A 12,334-nucleotide genomic window follows, 5' to 3' on the forward strand; every position below is an offset into this window, starting at 1 on the left:
CCCTCCCTAAAAAAATAAAATAAAATAAAACCACCTATTCAGACAGAATCTGAGGGAATTCCTCTTTCTCTCTTAGCCATAAGTCTTTGTAAACTCCATGATGGAATTTGCTGTGAGCAACTGAGGAGCTCCTGATTATAAAAGTTATCCTCCTGGGGTATCTCTGTTGGGAGTGGCACAAAGCAATATTCTGTGAAGTTTGCTTTCTCTCAGGTGCTTAGAATTCTGATGTTATGATTGGCTACTTTGGCCACTGTGCCAGGCTCAAAAGGAGGCCTCCTAGAGGCAGAGTTCTCTCTCTGACTGCTAGCTGAGAAGGATGTGCTGACACGCTCCTGCGAGAAATGTGCTCCTGAGAGACACACACTCCTGAGAGACATGTGCTGCTGGGAAAGAGACACAAGAGACATCCATTGCTGAGAGAGACACTAAGGGACACACACTGCTGGGAGAGAGACTGTGAGAGACTGTTGCCTGAGAGACAGCTGGCTGAGAGAGACTGAGCATTTTTCCTGAACTTGAATTGTAACCTGGTGCTTCCTTTATAAATCCCAAAATTTGTAAGTTCTGTGTGGCCACTGCAGTGAATTATTGAACCAAGCAGAAAGGTGGTGAGTGCTGCGGGAGGAATGGTTGGTGTCAGGGTTGATGAAATGGCTGGAGGGAGGCAGCATGTTAGGCCTCACAGGAATAGGCCTTGGGCTACTGATAGCGATTCTGTCTTCCTCTTGTGCAGTTAAAGGAGGTCAGAAGATGTGGCCTCCTTGCCTCTTTAGCATATATATATATATATACTGTTTCATTTTTCTGCAAATGGATGTCCAGTTTTGCCAGTACCATTTGTTAAAGAGTCTATCTCTTCCCCCTTTAATGGGTTTCAACACTTTGTCAAAGATCAGCTGACCATAGATGGATGGATTTACTTCTGGGTTCTCAATTCTGTTCCATTGGTCTATGTGCCTTTCTTTGTACCAGTACCAGGCTGTTTTGGCTACCATGGCTGTATAGTAGGTTTTGAGACTGAGGAATGTAAGACCACATACTTTATTTTTCTTCTTTAGTAGTGTATTTCTTATCTGGAGTCTTTGTCCTTTCCATATAAAGTTGGTCATCAGATTTTCCATTTCTTTAAAGAATGAAGAGGGAATCTGGATCAGGACTGCTTTATATCTGTAGATTGTTTTGCATGGTGTTGACATTTTTCACAATGTTAAGTCATCCGATCCATGAGCATGGTATATTCTTACATTCATGAAGGTTTCTTGTAGTAGCATTTTGTAGTTTTCATTGTATAGGTCTTTTATGTCACTGATTAGATTTATTTTTAAATATTCCATCTTTTGGGTGGCTATTAAAAATGACGTTGTTTTCCTGATTCCTTTGCAGAGTTCTCTTCATTAGCATAGAGGAATCCTACTGATTTTTGTATGCTGTTTTTCTACCCTGCCACTTTGCCGAACCTTCTATTATAAGTTCCAGTAGTTTTCTTATTGAATCTGTAGGAATTTCTATGGATAGGATTATATTATCTGAAAATAAAGATAGTTTTACTTCTTCTCTGCTGATTTGGATGCCTTTTATTTCCCTTTTTTGTGTTACTGCTCTGGCTAGGTCTTCCAATACATTATTGAATAGGAGTGGTGATTAAAAAAACTTCCCTGTCTGGTTCCAGTTCACAACATGAATGTTTTCAGTCTCTCTTTGTTGAGAATAATATTGGCTGTTGGTTTTGTGTATATGTCCTTAATTATATTAAAGAATTTCCCTTCTACTCTTATTTTGCTGAGTGTTATTTTTAATCAAGAATGGGTGTTGGATTTTGTCAAGTGCCTTTTCTGTGTCATTTGATATGATCATGTAGTTCTTTTTCTTTGTTTTATTTATGTGGTGGATGACTTTAATTGTTTTTCTAATGTTGAACCATCTTTGCATACCTGATGTGAATCCCTCTTTGTCATGATATATTATTTTTTTGATGTGTTATTGGAGTCTTTTGGCTAGGATTTTGTGAGAATTTTACATCAATTTTCATGAGGGATTTTGGCCTCAGTCATAACCAGACACCTTGAGGGAATGAATCACTGGGTTTGGAGGCTCAGGACCATAGTCTTGGGGAACACTAAGGTCAATTGGCATAACGTAGTCCACAAAGACAATGTTCTACATCCTACTTTGATGGGTAGTGACCAGAGTCTTAAAAGCATGCAACTATGGGTCTTTCCCCATTCTGAGCAAAGAAGAATGAAGAAAATCAAAGACCCAGGAAACAATTAGTCCAAAGAACTAACGGAGGTCGTGAACCCCAGCCTCTATGACCCTGTGACCAGAAGGACTAGATGGTACCCAGTATCACTGTGGACCACTATGAAAAGGATGACAATAAGAAGTCCCAGGTAGAGTTGGGGGAAATGCAAAAGTAAACTAAATATCATTTTTTAAAAAAATACAGGCTTACTGGTTTAATAAAGACTGGTGGGACCCCTGGGGCTATGGTCCTTAGATACCCTTCAAGCTATGAACCGAATTTAACCCTGGGGACTCAACTGGCAGCCAAACAATAGACAGGCCTGTAAGGTGAACAGTAATATCAGAAGGGTATGCACTCATTAGAACAATCAAGCATATGAGGTCAAGAGGACAGCATTTGCCAGGAATACAGCTAGGAAGGAGAGAGGAGATTAGAAGGGAAGAGGTGAGCACAGGGAGGAAATGGGAAGAATGCTGTTACAGTGTGGGGATTGCAGCAAATATCACAAAACAGAATGTGTGTGGATTGTTGAACAGAAAACCAATTTGCTGTGTGAACTTTCACCCAAATAATATTTGGAAAAAAAAATGAGAATAACCTAAAATTTAAAAAACAAATACAGTGAAACCTATGAAAGCCAGAATGCCATGGGACTGCCTTGTTATTCCAGGTCTCGCAAGTTTTCCGCCTTTGACAGGGTCCATGCAGTCTTACTACTTTTCTATCACTCTCTAATAGTGGGAAATATTTGACTTTTCCTTCTCCAACAGGTTTCTACCTCACACAGGTTCCAGCTTTCACCAATTTTACTGTACTATTTATTAAGCTGATGCAAATATTGTTCCTTGCCACCCCAAGTGGTATGCTAGGATTTTACTTCCTGCCCTCTTACCCCAGCACATAAACCTGGATTTATTTTATTATTTTATTTTAAAGTAAAAAATAATTAGTTTTTAAATTTAAACATACAAATTCATTTTTAAAAAATTACATACATTCAATGTATAAAATTTAATAAATACATACCAGTAGGAGAAAGGAAGGAACAGAGAGAAAGATTTTTTAAAAAATTTAAGCCTGAAAATCTTACCACATGGAACTTTTTAAAATATTATCTCACATAATTCATATAGAGTAATTAGTAAAATAAAAAATATTTCCCATAGTAATAAGAGGAAGCAGCTAGGCTTATTCAGGAGAACTTGCAGTAGCAGAGATTCTGTTCTGTTCCAAGTTTCAATTCCTTTACATACCTTAGACACTGAACTTTCTTCCTAACTGCCTATTGAGCATTTGTGATATACCAGGCACTGTGTGTTTATAAAGGAGCTCTGGTGGTGTAGTGCCCAAAGCATCTGACTGCTAACCAGAAGGTTAGAGGTTCAAACCCACCAGGCACTACACAGAAGGAACACTGGGCTAATCTACTTCCATAATTACTGCTTCAGCAACCCAGTGGGGTCTCTATGAGTTGAACTCTACTCAATGGCAGTGGGCTTGCTTTTTTTTTTTTTTTTTTCCCCTTGATCTTCCTATTGTGGATTTCTAATTTTATAGCACTGTGATCTGAGAGGACATTTTGCAGTGTTTTTTTTTTGGTGTGTTTATAGGAAGGTTGGGCAATCTACTTCCATAGTGATACCGCCTGGGAAACCCAAGGAGGGGTCGCTATGAGTTAGGTCCCAACTCCACAGCACAAAACAACAACAACAATAGGAAAGAGCTCTGGCACTGCAGTGGTTAAAGTATGGGACTACTAACCAAAAGGTTTGGGGAAAGGAAAAAGGGCAATTTTTAAAGCCACACACACACAGTGCATGTATAAATCCCAGCTTTGATTTAATGCTCTGGTGGTGTAGTACCTAAGGCATTTGACTGCTAACCAGAAGGCTGATCATTCAAACCTACCAGCAACTCCTGGGAAGGAAGACTGAGCAATCTACCTCCTTAGAGATACTGCCTCAGAAACCCAAGTAGGGGTTGCTATGAATCAGAACCGCCTGGATGGTAGTGAAATTGGTTTGGTTTTTAATAGGAATAAAAATGATAGAATTTAGTTTCATTAATTATATTTTATTTAAAAGTATACATATACAATTTGAAATCTCAAATTCCATATTGATTGCCTATAAACTCAAATTTTTCCAGTAGCTAAAAGAGGTACACCATAATTAAGCAATGTCTTCATTGTTTTATCTTAAAATTTTATTTTAATTTTGTATTCTATGATACTTTGTGCTTTATATGAAAATCTTGAAGAAAATATTCTAGTAAAATGTACCCTACTTTTATGGTATTTTCACAGATGGTTCTTTGCTATATACTAGATGTGGGACACCTCATGTAATTAAAATAACAAAACTATCTGCCAGCTTTCTACTTCCTTTTTGGAGGCATCCCTTCAACAGTAGACAAGCATTTAATGTGATATACTCATTAATTTCTCTTTAATTAAAATGTTGTCCCCAAAATGATGGCTTCTAATAGGGTTGTTTTCTTTTTCTTTGCAGAGAACATTCCGATATCTATCTCCAAAATGGCCCAGATAGAATTGGAAGAGTATACAAGAAGGCCCTTTATCTTCAGTACACAGATGGAACCTTCAGGACGGTTGTGGAAAAACCACGCTGGTTGGGATTTTTAGGCCCTATTATCAAAGCTGAGACTGGAGATAAAGTTTTTGTACACTTAAAAAACTCTGCCTCCAGGCCCTATACTTTTCATCCACATGGAGTAACTTACTATAAGGAACACGAGGGTAAGTTTGGCTCATGGTCTAGATAAAAATTCCTTTTACTATTCAGTTGTTAAGGAGCTCTGGTGGCGTAGTGCCTAAGGCATTTGCCTCCTACCCAGAAGGCTCTACTTCCGGAAAGATTTATTGCCTTGCTATGAGTCAGAATCAACTCGATGGCAGTGGGTTTGCGTTTTTATTGTTTTATTCAGTTGTTGTTGTTGTTGTTTCAAATCATCAGATTGTGAATGCTTTCTGGATAAGAGCTATAGCTGAGCAATTTAGCTCCGAACTTTTTTATTAATGGATATTTTGGTTCATCATAATAACGGTGCTTTTTTCTTGGTGGTGGGTGGTGCTTGTTTATTTGAAGTGTGAACGTAATGGCATTTCTGGGTGAATTTGGGTTGTGGATCAGTGACAGCTGGGATTTGCAGTGTCCAACTCCTTCCCAGACCAATAGTTAAAATAAGGTAAATGGGGAATTTAAAGCCTAGAAGAGGCAAAAATCTAGAGGGAAGAGAAAAAAGACTCATAAAGAAAGTTGTGGACCTATTGTGGCTGTTGTCGCCTCCTATCTTAACTTGGAAAAACTCTGTCCCAGCTAAGACTGCATGAGTTGTTCCATTCTTTAATTCAAAGATAGACATAGGGTCACATCTGAGACACAATTAACCAAAAGTGTAATTTGCATGGCAGACTCTGAAGCTTTAAATATAGAGAACATGTGGTCTCATTGTTAGTACTTGATGATGATGATGACAACATAAAGAGGTGGTATTTTGTTGTGGTTAAGAACAAGGGATTTGAAGTTTGAGTCCCAACCTTGCCTTTTACTGGCTGAGTGATCTTGAGCAGTTTATTTAAATTCTATGTGCATCAGTTTCCTCATCTGTAAAACAGGGACAATGATAGTACATAATAATACCTTGATAAATGTCAGTTATTGTCATAGGCAAAAATGCTAAGGTCATGCTACAGTTCAATGAAATAATGAGGAAAAAATCTGGAAACTAATGTAAAATTATATTTCTTCATTTCTAAAGAGTGAACGTTTTGACTACAACCAAAACCAAAACCAAAACCAAACTCACTGCCGTGGAGTCAGACCTGACTCATAGTGACCCCTCCTTGGGTTTCTGAGACGGTATCACTACGGAAGTAGATTGCCCAGTCTTCCTTCTGAGGAGTGGCTGGTGGATTTCAACCACCAGCCTTCTGGTTAGCAGTCAAGTGCCTTAGGCACTACACCACCAGAGCTTCTTTTTTCTTTAAGCATAACCATAATACCATTATTACACCTAAAATATTAACTAATAATTCCCTAATATACCATGAAATTATTTTTAAAAAATATGACATTTTAAAAAATATGACAAAATATGCTTGGCAGAGAAAAAGTAAAAATAGATATAACCAAGAAATATGGGGGTAAATGTACAATATGGATGGAGCTGGAAGACATTAGGCTAAGTTAAAATAAGTCAATCACAAAAGGACAAATACTATATGACCCTACATATAAAAAGACAAGAAAGGCAAATGTATAGAGAACAAATTTATTAAGGCAAGAGCAAGGGGGAAAGAAGGTGTTAATGGTAATGGAAATATGATACTGATTAAGGGTAAGATTACATGACCCATATCTGTTTTTATTTTTTTCTGCCAAGTGATTACATTCATAGCATAAAAGGATGATTGCCATATATTTTTTTAAATAATTTCATGGTATATTAGGGAATTATTAGTTAATATTTTAGGTGTAATAATGGTATCATGGTTATGTTTAAGGAAAAAAGACTTCTTACCTTCTTTTTTCAGTAAAAGTATTTATTCTTAAACAGATAGTAGCAGATGGTATATATTCTGTTCTGCAACTGAATCTTTTAACAGTTAACTTTTGAGATCATTTTTGTGCTGACCCATTGTTTTTCATGGTTGCATAATATTCCATTTTGTGAATGGAGAGCATGCTTTATTTAATTAGAGAAATGTACTTTTGTTGTTTCTGGTCTTTTGCTTATTATAGATCATTCTGTAATGAATATCAATCATATACTTTATGCTAATGTGTGGGGATGCCTCTAGGATTTATTCCAAATTGTTGTCAGTAGGTGCGTGCAGTTGTAATCCTGATAGAAATTGCCATTTTTTCTTCAGAGAAATTGTGCCAATATACAAAAAGAATTCTTACCTTTTAGTGATACATACTCATCTATTTATGAATAAAATGCTATGACTTCTGGGATTTGGTTTAAAATAATCTGAGGGTGATGAGGAGAGTGGACAGGGACAGAAATAAAGCAAGACTGGCCTCAAGTTGATAACTTTGAAGCTGGGAATTGGGACATGGAGGTCATCATATTATCGCTCTACTTTTACATATGTTTAGAAATTTCCAGAGTTTAAAGTAAAACATAGAAATATTTCATGGTTAGTTTTTGAACAAATATACCATATAAGAAGTTTCAAGTTATAAGAAAGGGTGGCTTTTTGTTCATGCTTTTATACCATGACCCCAGGGCAAAAATGGTTCTTTAAATTGCAAACAACGGTTCGTATACCCCACTGGCATCTAGTCAGTTCCAACTCATAGTGACCTTGTAGGACAGAATACAACTACCCATATGGTTTTCAAGTCTGTAAATCTTTCAGAAGCAGACTGCCTCATCTTTCACCTATGGAGTAGCTGGTGGGTTCGAACTAACCTTTTGGTTTGCAGCTGGATGCTTTAACCACTGTACCACCAGAGCTCCTTAAAAGTCACTATGCTACTGATATATCTATTGATGCTCCCTGAAGACTCAATCAAGTATAAAAAATAATACCAAAATTTTGTGTGAAGTTTCCAGACATCTAGTCATTAGCCTCTCATTCTACTGAGTTCAAATAGAAGAACATCACTGCATCCTTACATGGTCACATGCTAGATGTTCAATAAATATTTGCTGAATGAAGTAATGGACTGTTTACACTCTCATTTAAATTCAAACACATTCACTTTGTAATTTTATATCCTGTTGCTTCCCAGGGGCCATCTATCCTGATAACACCACAGGTGTTCAAAAAGCAGATGACAAAGTGTATCCGGGAGAGCAGTACCAGTACATATTGCATGCCACTGAAGAACAAAGTCCTGGAGAGGCAGACAGCAATTGTGTGACCAGGATTTATCATTCCCACATTGATGCTCCAAGAGATATTGCCTCAGGGCTCATCGGACCTTTAATATTCTGTAAAAAAGGTACATTTCTAATTATTGTTCACAATATGACCATAAGTAACACTAGGGCAGCACAGTTTGTTGTTTAAATATATTAGGTCTTCTGTGTTAAGATTGAATAGATAAAGCAAAAAGGTGGTGAGACTAGGAAAAAAAAATAAGAAAAGAAGAGCAAGGCACAGAAAGGAGAAGGGATAAATGAAACAAACATTCATATGGAAAAACCATCAGTGAACTAAGCTGCAAGAAATATGGGGATATATGCCACAATATGGATGGAGCTGGAAGACATTAGACTGAGTGAAATAAGTCAATCACAAAAGGACAAATACTGTATGACTCCACATATAAAAAGACAAGAAAGGCAAATGTATAGAGAACAAATTGATTAGAGCAAGAGCAAAGAGGAAAGAATATATTAATGTTAATGGAAATATCACACTGATTAAAGGTAGAGTTGCAAAACCCATTCAACTTTTTACAGATGTACAACTGTAAAAAGTTGAATTGGAAAAAGTTGTGTGATAGAAATATTTACAACAACAACAATGAGGAAAAAAAAGAGTAGCTATCAAAACAGCTTATGTATAACCAAAAGCCTCATGGGATTTGGTTTCTTAGTTTGGAGGTTTAGGGTCATGGTTTCCTGGGATATCCTAGTTAATTGGCCTAATAACATGTTTGATGCTTCTGTTCTACCGCCTAAGTTACTGAGTTATGCCTGGGGTCCTAAAAGCTTGCAAGCAGCCATCCAAGGCACAGTGAGTCTCCCTTTTCCTGGAGCAACAGAGGAGGGAGAGATGGAATGTGTGGCTAATTGCCTCCATGAACAACTGCCTTCTTTGCCATGAGACCAAAAATGGATGGCACATGGCTACCATTACTGAATAGTTTGATTAGAGATGCTATAGAAGAATTCTGATATAAAGGGTATACATACAGAATAGAATTTCAGATTCCCATGGACTCTAGAATTCCTGTAGCCATGAACATTAAATGAATCTCTGAAACTATTGCCCTGAGATAATCTTGAAATCTTAAACAAAAATATCCCCTGATATTTAGATATTTAGAAACTACTGTTTCTAAACCCAAACAGTAGTTTAGCTTAACTAATAAAAGAAAAGTATCTGCCTTGAATATTTGCTCCTTTAAGAACTATCTATATGGGATTAAACTGACAACAGCAACTTGAAAGATTAGATAGGAACCTTAGGAAGCAGTGTATTTATGTTAGTGGTGGAGGAACAACTCATAAAGGAGGGTGAGAGTAGTTGCATAACTCGAAGAATGTAATCAAGGTCACTAAATGGTACATGTAGAAACAGTTTAATTGGTGTATATTTGCTGTGTATATTATGAATAACAACAACAAAAGAAATAATTTTAATAAGTAAACATGGGGATAAATTTGCTGTATCTAACTTCCACTTCTTGGAAGGAAGATGGGGCAATCTACTTCCGTAGTGATACTGCCTCGGAAACCCAAGGAAGGGTCGCTATGAGTTGGGTCCAACTCGATTTCACATAACAACAACAACAACTTCTATCAGTGGTTATTGAAGAGATATATGGTTTTACCAAATGCAACTCCTTCAATGACATTTCATAGTGAGGGATTTATCTGTATGGTATTGATAAGTATATCATACCATTTATATCATGATGAAAAAGACAACAAAGCTCAAGAAATAATTCTTACTTGAATGATAATTCATTGCTGTTGTTGCTAGCTGCCATTGAGTCAGCCCCTGACTCATGGCAACCCCACGTACAATGCAGCAATGTGCTGCTCTATCCTGTGCCATCACCATGATAAATCATGGATTGGACTGTTGTGCTTTGTAGGGTTTTCAATGGCTGATTTTTGAAGCAGATATACAGGCCTTTCTTCCTAGTCCCCAGGCCTTTCTTTGTAGATGATATTAATCTGGAAACTCTGCTGAAATGTAGTCAGGATCATTTTTTGTTATTGTTGTTACGTGCTGTCAAGTAGGCCCCGACTCATAGCGACTCCTCCTTGGGTTTCTGAGGCAGTATCACTACGGAAGTAGATTGCCCAACATTCCTTCCGAGGAGTGGCTAGTGGGTTTGAACCACCAGCCTTCTGGTTAGCAGTCAAGTACCTTAGGCACTATGCTACCAGAGCTCCCAGTCAGAATGTTAGCAAGACACAAGCCTCCACCGACAGAGAGGTAGTAGCTACACATGTGGTTCATTGGCTGGGAATTGAACCTGAGTCTCACACACTGAAGGCAAAAATTCTACCACTGAATCACCACTGCCTCTGAACAATAATCAGTTACCAGCAAAGACTTGTCTTAGCTTGTGACTATATATGCCAGAAGATGTACGTACAACTCTGAATTCCAATCTTTCCATTTGCTAAAAAAGTATACAGTAATTATATAACCAGGGGACATCCAGATATATGAGTGTCTCCCAAGCTGAGGGTACTGAACAGGACATTCTCTAAGTGTTCCCGTGTTTATAAAATGTGTAACTTGTTAATATTTGTGAGTTATTAGGAAAACAAATATTAAATTTAAAAATACACAAAACACTTGAAAACATGCATGAAAATGAACACTAAAAAAATATTTTTACTAAAATAGTAACTTTCACTGCAGATTCTCTGGATAAAGAAAAAGAAAAAAATATTGACCAAGAGTTTGTGGTAATGTTTTCTGTGGCGGATGAAAATTTCAGCTGGTACCTGGACGACAACATTAAAACTTACTGTTCGAAACCAGAGAAAGTTGACAAAGACAATGAAGATTTCCAGGAGAGCAACAGGATGTATTGTAAGATTACAGAGCACACGTTAAGTTTGCTTTTTGCTTTTTGTTCTTGATCCAATAATTCTGCTAAGCTTCTCCCTCACTTGATTGAGTAACATATTTCTAGTCTGTGGCACTGATAACAAAGTATATTGAATGTGCAACTTAATATACAGCCAAACAGGTCAAATCAAAACTCTAAGCCTGGTAAAGCCACTTATTCCCAAAGTAGTAAGGATAAATCTTGCTCTCAAACTGATAAGGATAAAGCAGCATTGTCAATTATGGTTTCATAGGTATGTCTTTTTATGTTTATGTATTTATTTATCATTAACCTCATTCTAAAAATTATTTGAGGCAGCCTAAAATAAATAAAATAATGCATATATAATAAAACATCTGACTATATTTAAGAAAATAGTTTGAACTACTAACTCTGGAAGGTATTCCTTTTAAATATTGTATTGACCTTTATCATATCTCCTACCTTGTAAGTTATAATTAACTTACTCTATTTCTTCTAGAAATAACTTCTTTACTGCCTACTCCCTTTAATTCTCAGATACAAAATTATGAGCTTAGATTATCTCTCACTCAAACTTTGCATGAGAAATCAAGCCTTGACACCAAACTAAAACAATGAGTATAGATATTGGTTTTTGTTTGTTTGTGCTTAGCTTCTTCAAAACAAGGAGCTTTGGTGGCACAGAGGATAAAAGTATTCAGCTGCTAACCAAAGGGTCAGCAATTCAAAACCTTGAGCCACTCTGGAAAAAGATGAGGTAGTCTGCTTCTGTAAAGGTTTACAGCCTTGGAAGCCCTATTGGGGCAGTTCTACTCTGTCCTATATGAGTCACTATGAGTCAGAATCAACTTGATGGCCCTGGGTTTGATTTGGTCTTCAGAACAATCTTTACAGGAAACTGAGAGCACAAACAAAAATAACTGTCCTACCAAAGCAGAAAATAACAAGTATGCTTTTTGTTCCCAACATTTACTTTCAATTGACTGAAGGATCTTCTTTCTGTACTTTAATTCTGCCTCTGTTACATATTAACAATAATAGATTTTAGGGGAGAAAAATAGAGAAAGATATTCAAACTTCCAGTATGGAGATGTCTGTTTGGGTATCATTGTCTGATTTGGTGCATTCAGAGTCCTTCCTAGAACTAATTTCCATCTGACCTCTAGACCCACACAGTTTGAACCAAGACTCCAAGTTTCTTCCATGGGTCTCAGGCCATCCTGCTTTTCACCTTTGAGTTCTTTGTGGCTCTTGTCCCTGTTGTCCTTACCCCACATTTCCCCCTTTCCTCCTTCATATCTCTTCCAGTCTTGTCTTCCAATTT

The 12,334-nt window shown here is 37.1% G+C and overlaps 1 protein-coding gene across 1 annotated transcript in view; it reads left to right on the forward strand.

Annotated features, from left to right (window-relative positions):
- The window catches only part of LOC103196469 (ceruloplasmin), a 118,896-nt gene that overhangs the window by 21,934 nt on the left and 84,628 nt on the right, over positions 1–12,334 (forward strand). The window contains exons 2-4 of the mRNA XM_007940207.2: positions 4,759–5,006; positions 8,014–8,226; positions 10,836–11,009. Of these exons, the coding sequence (XP_007938398.2) occupies positions 4,759–5,006; positions 8,014–8,226; positions 10,836–11,009 (635 nt within the window). The remainder of the gene's footprint in view (positions 1–4,758; positions 5,007–8,013; positions 8,227–10,835; positions 11,010–12,334) is intronic.

Source organism: Orycteropus afer, unplaced genomic scaffold, assembly GCF_000298275.1.
Source record: "Orycteropus afer afer isolate SDZICR_OR568_19922 unplaced genomic scaffold, OryAfe1.0 scaffold00066, whole genome shotgun sequence".
NCBI lineage: Eukaryota > Metazoa > Chordata > Mammalia > Tubulidentata > Orycteropodidae > Orycteropus > Orycteropus afer.